The 17,842-nt window shown below is 37.7% G+C and overlaps 2 protein-coding genes across 3 annotated transcripts; both read left to right on the plus strand.

Moving 5' to 3' along the window:
- LOC137810105 (Protein kinase superfamily protein) lies at nt 1-3,146 on the plus strand. Its single transcript, XM_068611236.2, has 7 exons — nt 1-949; nt 1,034-1,138; nt 1,255-1,377; nt 1,510-1,680; nt 1,779-1,908; nt 1,998-2,207; nt 2,709-3,146. Exons 1-7 carry the CDS (start codon nt 333-335, stop codon nt 2,862-2,864), a joined length of 1,512 nt encoding a protein of 503 aa, XP_068467337.1. The 5' UTR covers nt 1-332; the 3' UTR covers nt 2,865-3,146.
- Nucleotides 3,147-7,932: 4,786 nt separating this feature from the next.
- On the plus strand, nt 7,933-17,577 carry LOC137810107 (nicotinate phosphoribosyltransferase 2). 2 transcript variants are annotated; one of them, XM_068611238.2, is made up of 15 exons: nt 7,933-8,165; nt 8,290-8,437; nt 8,769-8,888; nt 9,000-9,134; nt 9,230-9,291; nt 10,072-10,147; nt 10,742-10,843; nt 11,390-11,506; nt 11,987-12,045; nt 12,137-12,311; nt 12,744-12,878; nt 12,970-13,068; nt 16,937-17,045; nt 17,148-17,260; nt 17,333-17,577. In XM_068611238.2, exons 1-15 carry the CDS (start codon nt 8,017-8,019, stop codon nt 17,408-17,410), a joined length of 1,677 nt encoding a protein of 558 aa, XP_068467339.1. In that variant the 5' UTR covers nt 7,933-8,016; the 3' UTR covers nt 17,411-17,577. The 2 variants fall into 2 exon arrangements, 1 of the variants encoding a protein (XP_068467339.1); XR_016518330.1 differs by lacking the exon at nt 11,987-12,045.
- The last annotated feature ends 265 nt before the right edge of the window (nt 17,578-17,842 follow it).

Raw genomic sequence — 17,842 nt, forward strand, 5'->3', positions numbered from 1 at the left:
AGAAGAATGAAGTCCACTTCACTGAGCATCACAGTTCTTGAGAGACACACACACACGTAGCATTCTCCGAATAAAGAGCGTAGTTCCCACACACCACACACAGACACAACACAACACAACAGAACACAACAGAACACATACAGTGACAACACTGCAATTGATTGCATCCATCATCCTGCGTTTTCTTTGGGTCCCACCATGCCAGCTGCCACTGCCTCCATTCCTCACCCCTTTCCTTTCTTCTTCTTCTTCTTCTTCTTCTTATTCTATGTTTTTTCACTCTCTTCTTTTGTCTTCGCTGCTGGAATGAATGAATGAATGAATGAACAGCAATGCCCGATCAGTCGAGCAGCGGCGCGATGAACGACCAGCTCTCCAACCCCACCTCCATCTTTGGCCTCCGTCTCTGGGTGGTGCTTGGCGTGTGTGTCGGCGCCGCCATCGTCCTCATCCTCTTCCTCATATCCGTCTGGGTGGCCTTCAAGCGCTCCAAAGCCAACCCCGTTTCCATCCCCGATGTCTCCAAGGAGATCCAAGAAATCAGGGTCGACCACGCCCCCATCACCAACCCGACCCACCAACCCGACCCTTTTCCGGAACCTGACCCAGTTCCGCCTACCGAGGAAGAAACCAACCCCCTCAGCTACCACAGAATCCAGTTCGAGATTGGGAAGAACCACCGAATTTCCTACCCCGAACGTGCCTTGCTTCGCTCATCTTCCAACGACCCTTCCAGTGCTGAGGCTCGCCTCCTCGATCAGGTTCCCACTGTCATTCCCGAAGTTTCTCACTTGGGCTGGGGCCACTGGTACACTCTCCGGGAGCTTGAGGATTCCACCAACGCCTTTGCCCCTGAGAATGTTATTGGCGAAGGAGGTTATGGAATTGTTTATCACGGTATCTTGAACGACAATACTCATGTTGCCATTAAGAATTTGCTCAATAACAGGTCTCTTCCTTTCCTTTTCTCTTCTTTTTTTAGCAATCCTCTTTTACATCATCATCATCTTAATAATAAGATTGATAACCGTAGGGGGCAAGCTGAGAAGGAGTTTAAGGTTGAAGTGGAAGCTATAGGACGAGTTCGCCACAAGAATTTAGTGAGGTTGCTTGGTTATTGTGCTGAAGGAGCTCATAGGTATTCTTTTCTCTTCATTTCTCAGCTTCCTCCTTAATTCACCACCACTGTTTTCCCTTTTTTTTTCGTTGTTCCTGTAGGATAATTATGAAATCATAATTTCTTTTCTCTCCCAGAATGCTTGTTTATGAGTTTGTCGACAATGGTAACTTGGAGCAGTGGCTACATGGGGATGTTGGGCCTTACAGTCCTCTAACATGGGAAATTCGAATGAACATTATTCTGGGAACGGCTAAAGGGTAAACAGCAAATTCTTTCTTCTCAAATTTCTTCCATTCTCGTCTATTCTTTCTCAGTTTCCAATTTTCTAGTTCTTGTTATGCCGTTGGCGAAAATGCTTTTCCGTGTTATAACTGTTTGTTTTTCAACAGGCTAACTTATCTACACGAGGGGTTGGAACCAAAAGTTGTTCACCGTGATATTAAATCAAGCAACATTTTGCTCAGTAAGCAGTGGAATGCAAAGGTCTCAGACTTTGGCCTCGCCAAACTCCTTGGCTCTGACAACAGTTATATTACCACCCGTGTCATGGGTACTTTTGGGTTTGTATACTCTTCCTTTTCCGTTGCTCCATTCCTTCCTCTGTGTATTGTTCATGACGAGTTGTTGCCAGCAATTTTACTAATTCTTCTATTCGCAGATATGTTGCTCCTGAATATGCAAGTACTGGCATGTTGAATGAACGAAGTGATGTTTATAGTTTTGGAATTCTTATTATGGAAGTTCTTACAGGAAGGAACCCTGTTGATTATAGTCGGCCTCCAGAAGAGGTTTGTTTGATACATTTCAGTGCTGTAACCCTCCCTGTCATTGCATTTTTTTTTTCATTTGTTTGTAACGGAAAACTCCAAATTTTCAGGTGAATTTAGTTGACTGGCTCAAGAAGATGGTTAGTAACAGAAATCCAGAGGGGGTCCTGGATCCCAAGCTTCCCGAGAAACCAACTTCAAGGGCACTAAAACGAGCCCTTCTTGTAGCCTTACGTTGCACTGATCCTAATGCACAGAAGCGACCTAAAATGGGGCATGTGATACACATGCTTGAAGCTGAAGATTCCCCTTACAAAGAGGTAACATTTAGTTCTTCTGATGTTAATTCAACCTCAGTAGAGTGCTAGTTAATGCATAATTAGCGAAGTAAAACATGTGTTTGTTCTTTCGTTAATTAAGATGTGACAGTTAAAAGGAACAATATTTAATATTCAATCCAAAAACTAAATAATAACCAAACCCTTGTCTTACCATATTATGAAATTTCCATATGCAGCAGAAAATGGAGTTTTTCTAGCATAAAATTTAGTTTCTAATTTCGTGTCATAGTATATCCGAACTCTAAATATAAATTTGTATTTAAACCTGGATATCGTGTGACTAATATTTTGATAACTAGAAGAGATATTTATATTCATTTATGCTATAGTAATCTCCACAGTGTTTGCAGTTCTTCAGCTTATCTACAAGTTTTGTGTTTGATCTACTTGAATGAAATATTATTCATCTCTAACCATGGATGTTCTCAGTGAAGCTGCTTGATTTTTACTTATTGATGAAGTGCTACGTTGTTATAATAGGATCGCAGAGCTAGAAGGGAAGCAGGACATTCACCAAATGATAGAGTAGGGGATGGGTTGAAAGAGGAGGCAGCTGTATCAGTTGATGATGGCAAAGTTGAAAACGGGATGTGTGTCAATGAGACAAGAACGAACCCTCAAATAGAAACGCAATAAATTTGCATAGCTGTCTCTTTAATGACCCTAAAACTTGTGTCTCCCTTTACAACCTGTCATTGACGAAGGCCAAACAATTTGTGCATCCATGGAGCATAACTTGATACATTGCTCTACATTGTTTGATCCTTACTATACCTCAGCTTTTATACTCGCATTACACACTCATCCAGATTTCTCCCATTCCAAGGGATGATTGTAGCTAGAGGTGGTGCTCATGTAAATTCAAGCCATTTTGTTCTATTCACCCAATAAAAGATTATTATGCATCGTTGGATACCATGTTTTGATCTGCTCGAACACTGTTATTTCAAAGCATGTTGCATTGTCAACGTTGCAATGAAATGCGTCTATAAAATGGACTTTAGATGCACATCATATTAAATGCTCATACTACACACACTAGGTTTCTTTTCCTCTTTTTTGGATTTGTGAGGCCATTATACTCTGCATACCAGTTAGACTCACTGCAAGTAGTTGGCATTAGATAAGATGACAAATCATGTCCCCTTCGACAGACTGGTCCATGAGTCCCATATTTTGTCAAGTGGGAACTCGTGTTGTAATTTGCAGAGGCTTGGATAGTTCCATTAATGGACTCATGTTTCTTGGGGGCTGCCCACTATAATTGAACTACTTTGTCTTGCGTACAAGACGGAGCCCCACCATTGCTCATTCTAGATCTCGCAAATCTTCATCTAGTTACACGAGATCATAAAAGAATTCAGTCATTACTTGCTCCACAAATTTTCAAGTTTATTTAGTGACTCGAGCAATAATGGAAATGCATTTTTTTAAGAAACAGCTACTGCAAAAAGGAGTTCTTTCACGAGAGAAGATTTTGATTAGTTTTATGTCAATCATTTAGCAAATCGAGTCACAAGACAATCATAGAGTGTGCAGTGTGATGAAAAATGACTCGAATTTCATACAATTCTAGGAATGAAATAGGCCGACCCACCTGAACTCTATGTGTGCAACCTACACGCATACTTATCTTCGAAGGTATATAAGTTGGTTCTCATTAGTTAGTATCTAAGACTTCTCCTTGAGGTTAGGACTTCTGGTCTCATAAGTCCATAAGTTATTTTATTATTTTCTCTTAATATTATTATAATAAACATTTAATATAGTATTTCTTCTCATATTATTATAATAGTTAAAACAATGAAAAATAACCTTGAACGAAAATTAACATTTAATATTGAAAAATTATTGAAAATAAGATCAGATACATAAGGGTGGGAAGAGCATGTAAAACATAAAAAGGGACAGAACAAAAACTCGGGTAGAACTTATGTCTTTCTTACTAAAATCGAATGCTCTAATTGAGATTCATCCTTCTTGACTAGAACATTTTGGCGCTCACCGTGGGACAGGTAAATCAATCTTGCGTCATTTTAAAAAATACAAGTGATAAGAAGGACGATGACACAAAAGGAATGAGAGACTATACAACAAATCTTGAACATAAAATATCGCAAACATTTATGTTTAAGTGAAACCATATCACATTCAGAAAATAGTAGGAAAGAGAATATATTGTTTGGAATCATTAAAGGGTGGTTTCATACCAAGAACAAAGAGTTTAACTAGTCTTAGTTTCAATTTTACTTTATGCACTTTTTTCTTTTGTATCTACACGGTCTCTTTTCTATTTTATTATTAATTTTTTCTATTTTAAAGAATTATCCGATTGAATACTGTTGACAACCAGAAATTTCCCAAACCAACCCAACATTTTTAATCAATTTGAATTAAATTTTCTTAAACTAGGATATTTATGACCAAACCCGAAAATTTTAATTAATTTGAATTTAAATCTTCTTAAACTAATATATTTATGATTCACCAATTTTTTTAATTAATTTGGATTTAGATTTTTTTAAATTAGAGTATTTATGTTTCTGGTTAAGATAGATTTATCTATATTTTAATTTCGTCCAAAATTTTGATAAAGATAGTTAAGTTTATTTGTTGATAGAATATGTTAATTTTAATATTACATGTGGTTAAACTGTGAAACTATAAAAATATACAGCAATATATAAATATTTGAAAAACTATATATTTAAGAGAAAGTTACATTAAGATGGTAAAATAGATTTTGAATATAATCTAAATTCATCCTAAAATATATTGAGTTTAATTGTCTTAAGGTTTAATCAATCAAATATTTCTTGATGTTAGACTCGTGGTAGAATAGGTTCATCTTACATTTTTTATATTTTTTTTTATCTTTAAATATTATATTATCCTATATTTGATCTTCTTCTTTTTTTTATAACTTTAATTAGTCTTCTTACCTAGGATAATAGCCAAAAGTGTAAAATTTATTACTCCTTCCATATTATTTTATTTGTTTGTGTAATATTTTCTTGTAGTTTTGCTATATTCTATTTTACTTATTGTTGATTTTTACTGTAAGACTTTTAATGAGATTTATTATTATATATTCAGTTAATATTTTCAATAAAAAAAATTCAAATATTATTGTATTTAGCATGGTGTCAAGCCTAGTCCACTGAAGTAAAAAACCATCACAGATAAATATGTGAAACATAAAAAAATTATGATAAAAATTAAATGATAAATATATATATATATATATATATATATATATATATATATATTAAAATAAGTAATATTTTTTCACTCTTATTTTAAACAAATCTTAATTTTGTTTTATTTTGAAATTGAAACAGATTAATTGAATATATAAAATAAATTAAATTTCTATAAAAGTATATTTAAAATTTATTTTTTTAAATCAATGTCATTTTGTGAAATGTTATTAACAAAATAAATTTAAATATTATTTTCAATTTGATAAATTATTTACTTTATACTTAATCATTTTTAAATTTTAATTCATACTCGTTATTTTTTAAATTAAACTAGGGGTACTATTGTAGTTTACTATATTACCTAATTAATTTAATTCTCTTATTGGATCAATTAAATATACTACAAACTTTTTATGCTTTTTCTTTTCCTTCCATTCTCTTCCCATTTATAAGTGAAAAACTATGTGCTAATAAACATTACACTGAACCATGTGACTAACAAAAAATAGGTAAATATTACATCTCTTTCCATTTATAAGTGAATGACTATGTGCTAATAAACATTAAATTGAACCATGTGACTAACAAAAAATAGGTAAAGATTACATCGAAGAGTTTGATTTCATGCCATAATCATTATAGAAAGACAAGATCACAAAAAAAATTAAACATGTAATATGGAAATTCCACAAAATAAAAAATAAAAATCCCTTTTATAAAAAAAAACATATAAAGAATTACAAATAAAAACTTAGGATAAAAGAAGATGAAAACTAAAAATACCGAATATTCTAGCTTAATAAATCTTCAAAGTTATTTACTAGAATAAATATTTTTTAATGAAATTTTTTACTTTTGTCTTTTTAGCAAATATCTTTGAAACATGATGAAACTCCAAATTTTATTATTAAACTATCCCTAACTCAATTCTAATTTCAATTACTTAATCTAATTTCAATGGCTCAACTCCAAGCTTTATCTTCAATTGATAATAATACCTTATATTTATTTTGACCTTTACTCTTGAGTGAGAGTATTAATTTAATGATCCATTCTAAATAGATAAGATTAGGTTAAATCTGCCTAAATAAACTAGATTGGGTTATTTGATACTCAACTCAACCTGATTAATTTAATTTTATTATAAAAAAAAATCTATTATAAAAAAGTATTTATTACTCTCCAGTTTAGTAAATTTAGTATTTATTTTAATTTAAAAATTTAAAACAATTCTATAGGATATTTTAAAAATCTTAAAAAAGTTTGAACTTACAAATTAAAAAAAAAAATTAAAAATTTGGAATCGAGTTGATTCAATCTAATATAGATTTATCCAAACTTACACCTTACACCCTTTTATGGGGCAAAATATTTGAATTCAATACTATTCACCTGCCAAATTCCTAATTTTAAATCTCATAAGGCCCTTTGTTAAAATGAAAGGCGTGTAAAAATAATTTGGAATTAGAAGGAAAAATAATTTTATATTATAAAAAGACTTAATTAAGTTTTAAATTCCTCATAAATCGTATTTTCAATTCAGTTTCTATCCAATTTTTTATTTATTTCATATTTAAAAATGATATCTTTTTTTAATTAAGTTTCTGCTTGTTTATTTTTTTAAGTGGGTGACATGAATAAGTAAGATAAATAATATTGTAATTAATTTAGAACGATAAATAATTTTTATTATTTTAATTAAAAACATCTTGGATAACATTATGCTTTTGCTTTCAATGACTTCCATGCTTTTAATTAAAACAATAATAAAAAATTATCATCTTACATTAATTGCAATGTGTTTTATCTTACACAACTTTACAATTTTAACAAGAAGACAAATAAATAAGATAGCTATGCAAAACAACAACCATATTACCGACTTAACCAAACAAATCAAACAGAAAAAACTTAATTGAAAAATATAAAAAATTTAAGTACTTAATAAAAAAAATTAACAGAAACTTAATTAAAAATACCAAAATTTACTATTGAAACATAAAAATTAATTAATACCCAACCATTACTAAAAAATATGATAATTATACCACCATAAAGTAGCTATCATAAAGTTGCTATCTAATTGATTAGAAGAAGACCCTGATCATTAGTCTATTGCTAGAAAAGGAAACACTTTAAAAGAGTTAATAAGAAAGGGCCCTTAAAAAAGGTATAAGTATTAAGTAAAATCACATGAAATTGATTAAGATTGGTTAAGATTAGTGAGTTAAAAGAAATCAATTCAGTGGAAAGATAAATCTGAAATTGATTGATTTTTGTAAAGAAGCATTAAACTATGGTTTTCTTGATATTTTGAGTTTATGATTGATTGATAAATCTGAAATTGATTGATTTTCGGAAACTTAACGTAACCATTTTGTAATTAACGGAAACAAAGCATGGCATAAAACAAGATTCACGTTTTGCATGCATGTAATGAATGGAAAGCCATGACCACTCCTATACCGCTATATATATTCATTTTCATTCAACGGCTTCTCACTCACGCTTCTTTCAACTCAAGACTTTTGTTTCTTAATTATATATAGGAAAACCTTAGTTTATTCAACAACACAACATCAACCATGGCAACCAAAGAGTCCAAGAAGAAAAATTCGGGTCGGAAAATACCCGGACCCACAAACCCGATGGTGACGCCTATCTTGACGGATCATTACCAATTCACCATGGCTTATGCCTACTGGAAATCTGGCAAGCATCAAGAACGTGCTGTGTGCGTCATTCCTCATCCTGCATGCTTGCATGTTTTTTTTTTTTTTTGGTTTAGATGGATGCAGTTTCGTATATACGTTTGTTTATGATGTGATTCTTCGGTTGTGAAAGTAATTCTGTTTCAGGTTTGATTTGTATTTCCGGAAGAACCCCTTTGGAGGGGAGTACACTGTTTTCGCTGGTTTGGAAGAATGCGTGAGATTCATTTCTAATTACAAGCTCACCGAGGAACAAATTGATTTCATCAAACATAATTTGCCTGTTTCATGTGAGGTAATTCGTGTCTCATTTTCATCGTGGCTGCGAACACTTTCGTTTCGTTCTTTGATCGTTGTAGTCAAAATTTCTTCAAGAACAGGACATAAAGATAGCATGTATAAGATTCAAAACATAGATTACGATTGTCTGGAATAAACTACCTAGCCAAGATAGGTCTTGTTTTTTCTGTTAAGAAATTTTAGCAACACCTTGTAAGACTTCTTTCTGACCGAGTCTCATTTGGATTTTCACATTAATTTCATCCGATGAGAGTATAACAGAATTTTCTAGTCGATTTTCCCTTCAAAATAAATTGTAACTTTGGTAATTATTGATGAAATCATAGGAAGGCTTCTTTAACTATCTTAGAGGAATTGACTGTTCTGATGTTGAGGTGTATGCTATTCCCGAAGGATCAGTTGTTTTTGCTAAGGTACCCCTGTTGAGAGTTGAAGGTCCAATTGCAGTGAGTACCTCCTACTGTTAAATAATCTCTTTCAGTTTATATCACTTTTCAATTCTTGTTTCTTGCAAATACTGTCTGCTTCTTGCATTAAATTGACTTTCTACTCTTCAGGTTGTTCAGTTGCTAGAAACACCTTTTGTCAATCTCATTAATTTTGCATCATTAGTTTCAACTAATGCTGCAAGGCATCGTTTTGTTGCTGGAAAATCAAAAACTCTGCTTGAGTTTGGACTACGAAGGGCTCAGGTTTCTAAGTCCTACTGGAAAAATAATTGATGAAAACAATTAGAAATAATTTCCTTTCTCAATGATATATCAAAAGAATATTACTTTTAATGTAGGGTCCTGATGGTGGAGTGGGTGCATCAAAGTACAGTTACATCGGGGGATTTGATGCAACAAGGTACTATCTCTCAAACAACTTCAATTCTAGTTGTGTTTGCCAATTGGCACAATAGGGTAGAAAGGCTCATCATATTATGTATATATCTAGCACTAGCAGTTATCATGACTGAGATTTTGTGAACTATGGTTTTTATTATAATACCAACAAAGTGTACTAGTTATGACTATTAAGTATATATATTTCTAAGATTTATTAATACCTGGAAAAAATCAAAGATGTTTCTTTACTGTTAATTTAAGATGGCAGGGCACGATTTTGGCAACATGGCATATAAACTCTGCTTTTATATTAGGCCAGTGGTTACCCTATGAATTTGTTCATTGACAAATGAAAAACTGCTTGGCATATCCTTGTGGTTCAAAAAATTCTGCTACATCTTTTGTAATTGGGCAAAGTGTATTACAATCTTTTTCGGGAATTGTTGTTCGAAATTCGAATCCGTGGTCACAGATATACAATATGAAAATATAGATCTAAAGTCCTTTGAAACAGTTAAATATCTCCTACCACGTCCAAATTTCATCACGCTGCAAGAAATAACTAAAATCTGGTTTTCAACATACTAATGAGAGAAGAGCGAGGAAAATGAAGATGAAGGATAAAGTTCGATCGTTGATTGCCAACTCATCTTGGTTATAACGCCAGAATTTTTACCGTGACTTGTCTATCAAGTTAAAATGACATTTCCTTTTTACCAATTAGTTTGGGTTTATTGTTTTTTTTGTGTCTGACCTTTGCTATTGTGTAACTTTGTTTTTTCACATGGCACATCAATAGCAACGTTGCAGCAGGAATGTTATTTGGGATTCCCCTCCGTGGTACTCATTCCCATGCATTTGTTAGCTCCTACATGGTATGTGAACATTTCATTGAAATTCTTGACATATTCTGATGGTGTTTGTGGTGAGAAACTGTTTGGTGGGAATATTGCCATACTCCTTTTTTTATCGGCATGATAATTGTTAATATTAAGCTTTTATTAATGAAGGACTCCAAACTGCCACTTGTTCTTCTTTCTCATCCACTTTTACCACTAAGTCAACCTTATATCTCTACATAGGTGTACCTGTTAATCAGAAGGGACATTGTCTTTTTTATATTTATGTCCCTATTCTGCAATTCATGAAAAACTAAATGCAGCGCAATTAGTTCAGAGATGGTACAAAATTTAAAACTGCAAAGATCAAATTTCTTATAAGATCAAGATATGAGAGTGGCATGCAGTGATAGAAATGAAAATAATATTATAGAATCATAGAAGAAAAGAGAAGATGAGGAAGATCCTCTCGTATTGTAATAATAGACTTTCAGTCAAGAGTCCTCTCTTTATCATGGCCTTTATGATTTCTGTTATCAGTATTGTTATGCTTTGTTATGACCTAAGTCATTTTCTGATGTATTTCATTTGCTTACTTTTTGCGTACCTTGTGCGACCTGTGTTAAGCAGAGCCTTGACGAGATTAAAGACAAAGCGCTTCGTAAAAAAGATGGTTCAAGTACATGTCAAGATTTTGTTAGCCTTGTTCAAGGCTGGATGAGAAAAATTGAGGTATCATGATTTAAATCCTTTACAAATACTTTTTTAATTTGTGGTTTATAATTTGTGTTTTGGTGTCATCCTGCTGACAGCTACTTCCATGTCCACATACAAGTTGGTCTATTTAAGCATCAGTTCATGTCAACGTTGTAAATGATTACCATCTGATCATGGATCACGGGATATGAAGAGGATACAAAAAATGGATACTAGTATTATTAGGTGTATGGAATGTTTTGTTGGAAAGTTATTCTGAATTTTGGATTCTTAGCAAATTTGGGGCTATTAAAGTGCTGAATATACTAGGGCTGTGTGGGTTTTCTCAATTTCCAGCCTTAGAGTCAACACTTACTTGATTATCAAGTATTACTGTTGTGTATTGAGTTTTTAATTGACTAAACATTTCCAATTTTCTACCCTTTTAGGTGCATTCTTTCTCTTGTTATATACTCCAACATCCTCAGATTCTTCCATTTCTCCACACGACCATTTTTATAGCATATATTTATGCTTTTGCACTTCTACAACAATAATCTATACTGATTTGTCACTATGCAGCTGTCGGATTCACTACGTGGCAATTCTGCTGAGACCAATAAAAGTGAGATGGCAGCGTTGACATCATATGCTTTAGCATTTCCTGATAACTTTCTTGCCCTAGTAGACACTTATGATGTAAGTGTATAGTGTTTTCTTATACCTATATTTCTTATTATTACACACGTTGTTAGGCATATATGAACGGTAATGATTGGTGGTGAAGTGTGTGAGAGAGAAGAGTAGGCTAGTGAAAGCATAATTATTTTACTATTCCTAATTCTACAACCAAAAGATATCAAATTTACTATTCAGATTATTTATTGATAACGACAGAGAGATACAAAATATTTATGACAAACACGTCAAACAAATTCCTTACAAACTCTAGTGTTGAACCTGCTAAAATCAGATATTATCTTTTACAACTAAAAGACAAGTATAAGGACATCTATTGGGCCTCATAACAGTAGATAATTTTAGCACCATTTTGATCATCAATGTCGAAAGTGGGTAAATCTTGCTTATTCTATCCTTATTTTATGTCTTTTGCGAACAAGTTAGTTCAGGTTTAGTTTAAATATTTTTGCACATGGTCACACTCACATATGTTAACAGGTCATGAGAAGTGGAGTGCCTAATTTTTGTGCAGTTGCATTAGCTCTCAGTGATTTAGGGTACGTCAAGAAGTTTTCCATGCATGCTTATCATAATCACTTGATCATGTAATTGTTATTCATTGCTGAGTTTAGATGATGTTCTGAGCAGATACAAAGCAATTGGCATTAGGCTGGATTCTGGTGACCTGGCATATTTGTCTTGTGAGATCAGGAAGTTGTTTTGCTCCATTGAGAAGGAATTTGGATTGCTCGGTTTCGGGAAGACGAGTATCACAGCTAGTAATGACCTTAATGAGGAAACATTAGATGCTTTAAACAAACAGGTAAATTCGTTTACACACTGGAAATTGTAGCTTTTATTCTGTTGATTCAAGGAATTCATAACTCAAGAACCACTAGGGACATGAAAATATGAATGTTAGAGGGCCAAAATGAAGAGTCTGTAAAAGGTGAGAGATTTATAATAAGAAAAGCGTTAGCGACATAGTTTCAGAACAGTCTCTGTCATTGATTAAAATTTGTAGAAACTATGAGGGACTCACCAAATATGAATTTTGTAATTTTTAATAAATTTTAATTAATAATAGAGTGTATTTGAAAGAGTATGTTAGAAAACATTTTCCAAACATTTATTTTGACAGAATAGTATAGAACGGCTTAGATTGAAGCACAATTTCGCTAAAACTCCTGCCTGTTCATCAATTCATAGTTTTCTTATCTTACTTCTTTTACTGGATTGCATCTTTTTTCTGCAGGGGCATCAGATTGATGCCTATGGAATTGGTACGTACCTGGTTACGTGTTATGCTCAAGCTGCTTTAGGTGTTGTTTTCAAGCTGGTAGAGATTAATAATAAACCTCGTATCAAACTTTCTGAAGTTGTCTCAAAGGTTTGAACACTAGACAGAATATATAAGTTGAATCATTTATTTCCATTTAATTATAATCTTATCATCCTTTTGCTATTTTATCTGTTTGTAGGTCACTATTCCTTGTAAGAAGCGGATATATAGATTGTATGGAAAAGAAGGTTATGCTTTGGTAGACATATTGACCGGAGAAAATGAACCCCCTCCAAAGGTATTTTCTTGCGTCAGTTACTACAATTTATTTAGGGGGACAAAAAATCCAAATTACAAAATCCAATCCATAATTATCCAAATTCATATTAGTTTTAATCCATTTAAATGGATTTATCTCAAATCTAAATCCAATCCATTTAATTGGATATGGATTAGATATAGATTGGATACATTTTTGGATTATCCAAATTGTATTTTGGGTTGGATTTTGACTTGACCCGATCCAGATTGAGCCAAGACAATCCGAGCCCAAGTTGAGCAAAGTCGGCCCAAGTCCACGTCAAGCCGAGTCATTCGGGCCTAAGTCAAATCGGGTCGATATGGGCCAAATTCGAATCGAGTTGATATGGGCCAAAGTCAACCAAGTCGGTATGGGCCAAAGTCGAGCCGAGTCAACCCTGGGTCAAGTCGAGTCAAGTCAACCCTGGGCCAAGTCGAGCTGAGTGGCCAATATTGAGTTGACTAGAGTCGATCGGGGTCGATATCAAGCCGAGTTGGCCCGGGCCAATGTCTACTTGAGTCTGTCCATGCCCATGTCGAGCTGAGTCTTTCGAGCCCGATATGGAGTCGAGCAGGCCCGGGCTAATATCCAAACGACCAGGCCAAGTCGTCCAGACTCGGGCCAATGTGGAGCCGAGCGAACCAAGGTCGATAATGAGTTGAGTGGGCCTAGGCCGATGTCGAGCCTAGCAGGCCCAGGCCGATGTCGAGCAGAGCATGTCTGGGCCGATGTTGATAATGAGATGAGCGGACCCATACCGATGTCGAGCCCAGCGGGCTCAGGCTGATGTCGAGCCAAGAAGGCCTGGCCCAATGTCGATTCGTTTGGGCTCGGGCCAATGTCTAGTCGTCTGGGCTCGGGCCGATGACGACCCGTCCAGGCTCGATCCCAAACCGATGTCGACCCGTCCGAGCCCGGGTCGATGTCGACCTGAGCGGGCCCAGGCTGAGGTGGAGCCGAGCGGGCCCAGCCCGATGTCGAGTTGTCCGGGTCTAGGCAAATGTCAATTCTCACAGGCCTGGGCCAATGTCGAGACGTCCGGGCCCGTGCTAATGTTGATTCTCACGGGCCCGGGCCAATGTCTACTTGAGTCAGTCCATGCCCATGTCGAGCTGAGTCTTTCGGGTCTGATATGGAGTTGAGCGAGCCCGGGCCAATATCCAGACGATCAGGCCAAGGCTAATGTCAAGTCAAGCGGGCCCAGGCCGATGTCGAGTCGTCCAGGCCTGGGCCAATGTCAAGCCGAGCGAACCAAGGTTGATAATGAGTTGAGTTGGCTCAGGCCGATGTCGAGCCTAACAGGCCCGGGCCAATGTCGAGCAGAGCACGTATGGCCGATGTTGATTCGTTCGAGCCCGGGCCATTGTCCAGTGTCCATGCCCGGGTCGATGTCGAGTATAGCATGCCTAGGCTAATGTCGATATTGAGCCGAGCGGACCCATACCGATGTCAAGCCCAGCGGGCTCAGGCCGATGTCGAGCCGAACGGGCCCGGGTCGATGTCGAGCCAAGAGGGCCTGGGCCGATGTCGATTCGTTTGGGCCCAGGCCAATGTCTAGTCGTTTGGGCCCGGGCCGATGACGACCCGTCCAAGCTCGGTGCCAAGTCGATGTCAACCTCAGCAGGCTCAGGCTGATGTGGAGCAGAGCGGGCCCAGCTAGATGTCGAGTCGTTCGGGCCCATGCCAAAGTCGAGTTGTTCGGGCCCGGGCCAATGTCGAGACGTCCGAGCTTGAGCCAATGTCGATTCTCACGGGCCCGGGCCAATGTCGATTCTCACGGGCCCGGGCCAATGTCTACTTGAGTCGGTCCATGCCCATGTCGAGCTGAGTGTTTTGGGTCTAATATGGAGTTGAGCGAGCTCGGGCCAGTATCCAAACGACCGGGCCCAGGCCGATGTCAAGCCAAGCGAACCAAGGTTGATAATGAGTTGAGTGGGCTCTGGCCGATGTCAAGCCTAACAGGCCCGGGTCGATTTCGAGCAGAGCATGTCTGGCCGATGTTGATTCGTTCGGGCCCAGGCCATTGTCGAGTGTCCGTGCCTGGGCCGATGTCGAGTAGAGCATGCATGGGCCAATGTCGATATTGAGCCGAGCAAACCCAGGTCAATGTCGAGTCGAGCAGGCCCGGGCCGATGTCGAGCCAAGCGGGCTCAGGCCGATGTCAAACCAAGCGGGCCTGGGTCGATGTTGAGTCGTCTGGGCACGCGCCAATGTTCATTCGTACGGGCTCGAGCCTACGTCGAGTCGTCCAGGCCCGAGTCGATGTTGAGTCGTCCACGCCTGGGTCGATGTCGATTCGTCTAGGCTCGAGCCGATTTTGGGTCGTCTGGGCTCAGACCGATGTTGAGTCGTTCCAGCCCAGGCCAATGTCGAGTGGTCCGGGCCCAGGTCGATGTCGAGTCGTCCGGGCTTGGGCCAATGTCTACTTGAGCCGGTCCATGCCCATGTCGAGCTGAGTCTTTCGGGTCCGATATGGAGCCGAGCGAGCCCGGGCCAATATCCAGATGACAAGGCCAAAGCTAATGTCGAGCCGAGTAGGCCCAGGCCGATGTCGAGTCGTCCAGGCCCGGGTCAATGTCAAGCTAAGCGAACCAAGGTCGATAATGAGTTGAGTGGGCCTTGGCCAATGTCGAGCAGAGCATGCCTGGGCCGATGTTGATTCGTTCTGGCCCGAGCCATTGTCGAGTGTCCGTGGGCCGATGTTGAGCAAAGCATGCCTAGGTCAATGTCGATATTGAGCAGAGTGGACCCAGGCCGATGTCGAGCCGAACGAGCTTGGGCCGTTGTCGAGCCGAGCAGGCCCGGGCCGATGTCGAGCCAAGAGGACCTGGCCCATTGTCGAGTTGTCTGGGCCCGGGCAATTAACGATTTGTACGGGCCCGGGCCGATGTCTAACCCTTTGTGCCCTGGTCGATGTCAATTCGTTCAGGCTCGAGCTGATGTCGAGCCGAGCGGGCCTAGGCAGATGTCGAGTCAATCGGGCCCGGGCAGATTTTGACTTGTCTGAGCCCGGGGTGATGTCTAGTCGTCTGGGCTCGGGGTCGATTTTGGGTCGTCTGGGCTCGGGCCGATGTTTGGTCGTTCGAGTCCGGGCCGATGTCGAGTGGTCCAGACTCATGATGTCGAGTGGTTCGGGCCCAGGTCGATGTCGAGCCAAGTGAGCCTGGCCCGATGTCGAGTTGTCCGGTCCCCGGCCAATGTCTACTTGAGTCGGTCCATGCCCATGTCGAGCTTATTCTTTCGGGTCCGATATGGATTCGAGCGAGCCCAGGCCAATATCCAAACGACAAGGCCAAGGCTGATGTTGAGCCGAGCGGGCCCAGACCAATGTCGAGTCGTCCAGGCCCAGGTCAATGTCGAGTCGAGCGAACCAAGGTCGATAATGAGTTTAGTGGACCCAGGCCGATGTCGAGTCTAGCAGGCCTGGGTCAGTGTCGAGTATTCGTGCCCGAACTGGGCCGATGTCGACCCATTTGGGCCCGGACTGATGTCGAGTCGTCCAGGCACGAACCAATGTTGACCCGTCCGGACCTGGGCCGATGTCAAGTCGTCCAGACCCGGGTCGATGTCAAATCGTTCGGATCCGAACCGATGTCGAATCATCCAATGGATATGAATTATAAATTCAATCCATTTATTTGGATTTGGATTAATCCATGAACACCCCTACCATTTATTGCTTTGTTGAGAACTGTTACATTTACTTGAGTCACAATTAATCTTCTCGTAACAGCTAACTAAGATTTTAATTTGAGAAAAAAATAAAACATAGTAGCCCCGTGTAGAGAAAATTGATCAAGACTATATATAGTCTTATATCATGTAAGTGTAATCATAAATATTTTTTGAGAAAAAATCATGACAGGTGGGAGAGAGAATCCTGTGCCGCCATCCCTTTCGAGAATCGAAAAGAGCATATGTGGTGCCTCAGAAAATTGAGGAGCTTCTAAGGTGTTACTGTGCTGGGAAATCAGGTACGAACTTTATCAAAATATTTCTTTGGCTTTTCTCATGACATTATTTCTTTCTAAGGGTTTGCATAATCTCATATAATATGCTCTGTTATTTGTTGAAAGATAAAACGGAAGAAATTCTACCTCCTTTAAAGGACATCAGAGAGCGATGCATCCAGCAACTTGAGCAAATGCGACCTGACCACATGAGGAGACTTAATCCAACTCCGTATAAGGTCTTAAACTTTATTATTTTATAATCTTCATTTTCAAATGCTTTTAATACTTTTACTTCAAATTTTGAGCAGGTGAGTGTGAGTGGAAAGTTATATGACTACATTCATTTCTTGTGGCTCAATGAGGCACCTGTTGGGGAGCTGCGATAACAAGGGAAATAAATTGAGATGCACCTAAATATTTGGAGGCTAAAGAAATTGTAATACTATTTGCTTTCTTCTGATTCATTCTTAATATATATATATATATATACACACACACACATAAGGGAACATGTTTATACATTTTTATCTATATTGTATGCCTATTTTAAGTTTCTATTTTGAATTTAATTACATTTTAAAAAATTAATATTTTAATCTCAATTGTTATTTCGCTACATATCCAACAATAAAAAATAATAGAATGAATTTTTTATCCACTTATATAAAGAATAAATTTAATAGTTTTGAACTCCTTTCCGGTAAGTTTTACACCACCTTTTTTTTTGTTGAATAAAACTTTTAATCTATTATGATGGATATAACCATAGCATATTATTTCAGATACATTATTGTTTTACTTACACCTCCCTTTTCCTT

The sequence above is a fragment of the Phaseolus vulgaris genome, chromosome 2 (genome assembly GCF_051622355.1).
Source record: "Phaseolus vulgaris cultivar YP4 chromosome 2, ASM5162235v1, whole genome shotgun sequence".
Taxonomy (NCBI): domain Eukaryota; kingdom Viridiplantae; phylum Streptophyta; class Magnoliopsida; order Fabales; family Fabaceae; genus Phaseolus; species Phaseolus vulgaris.

Bases quoted from the DNA above. Each gene is read 5' to 3' on its own strand.
- LOC137810107 (XM_068611238.2), top strand. From the start codon at position 8,017: ATGGCAACCAAAGAGTCCAAGAAGAAAAATTCGGGTCGGAAAATACCC. The intron at 8,889-8,999 runs GTGAGTACCTCC...TCTACTCTTCAG, and splicing joins GAGTTGAAGGTCCAATTGCA to GTTGTTCAGTTGCTAGAAAC. The intron at 12,046-12,136 runs GTACGTCAAGAA...TGTTCTGAGCAG, and splicing joins TTAGCTCTCAGTGATTTAGG to ATACAAAGCAATTGGCATTA.
- LOC137810105 (XM_068611236.2), top strand. From the start codon at position 333: ATGCCCGATCAGTCGAGCAGCGGCGCGATGAACGACCAGCTCTCCAAC. The intron at 1,909-1,997 runs GTTTGTTTGATA...CCAAATTTTCAG, and splicing joins ATAGTCGGCCTCCAGAAGAG to GTGAATTTAGTTGACTGGCT. The intron at 2,208-2,708 runs GTAACATTTAGT...TTGTTATAATAG, and splicing joins AAGATTCCCCTTACAAAGAG to GATCGCAGAGCTAGAAGGGA.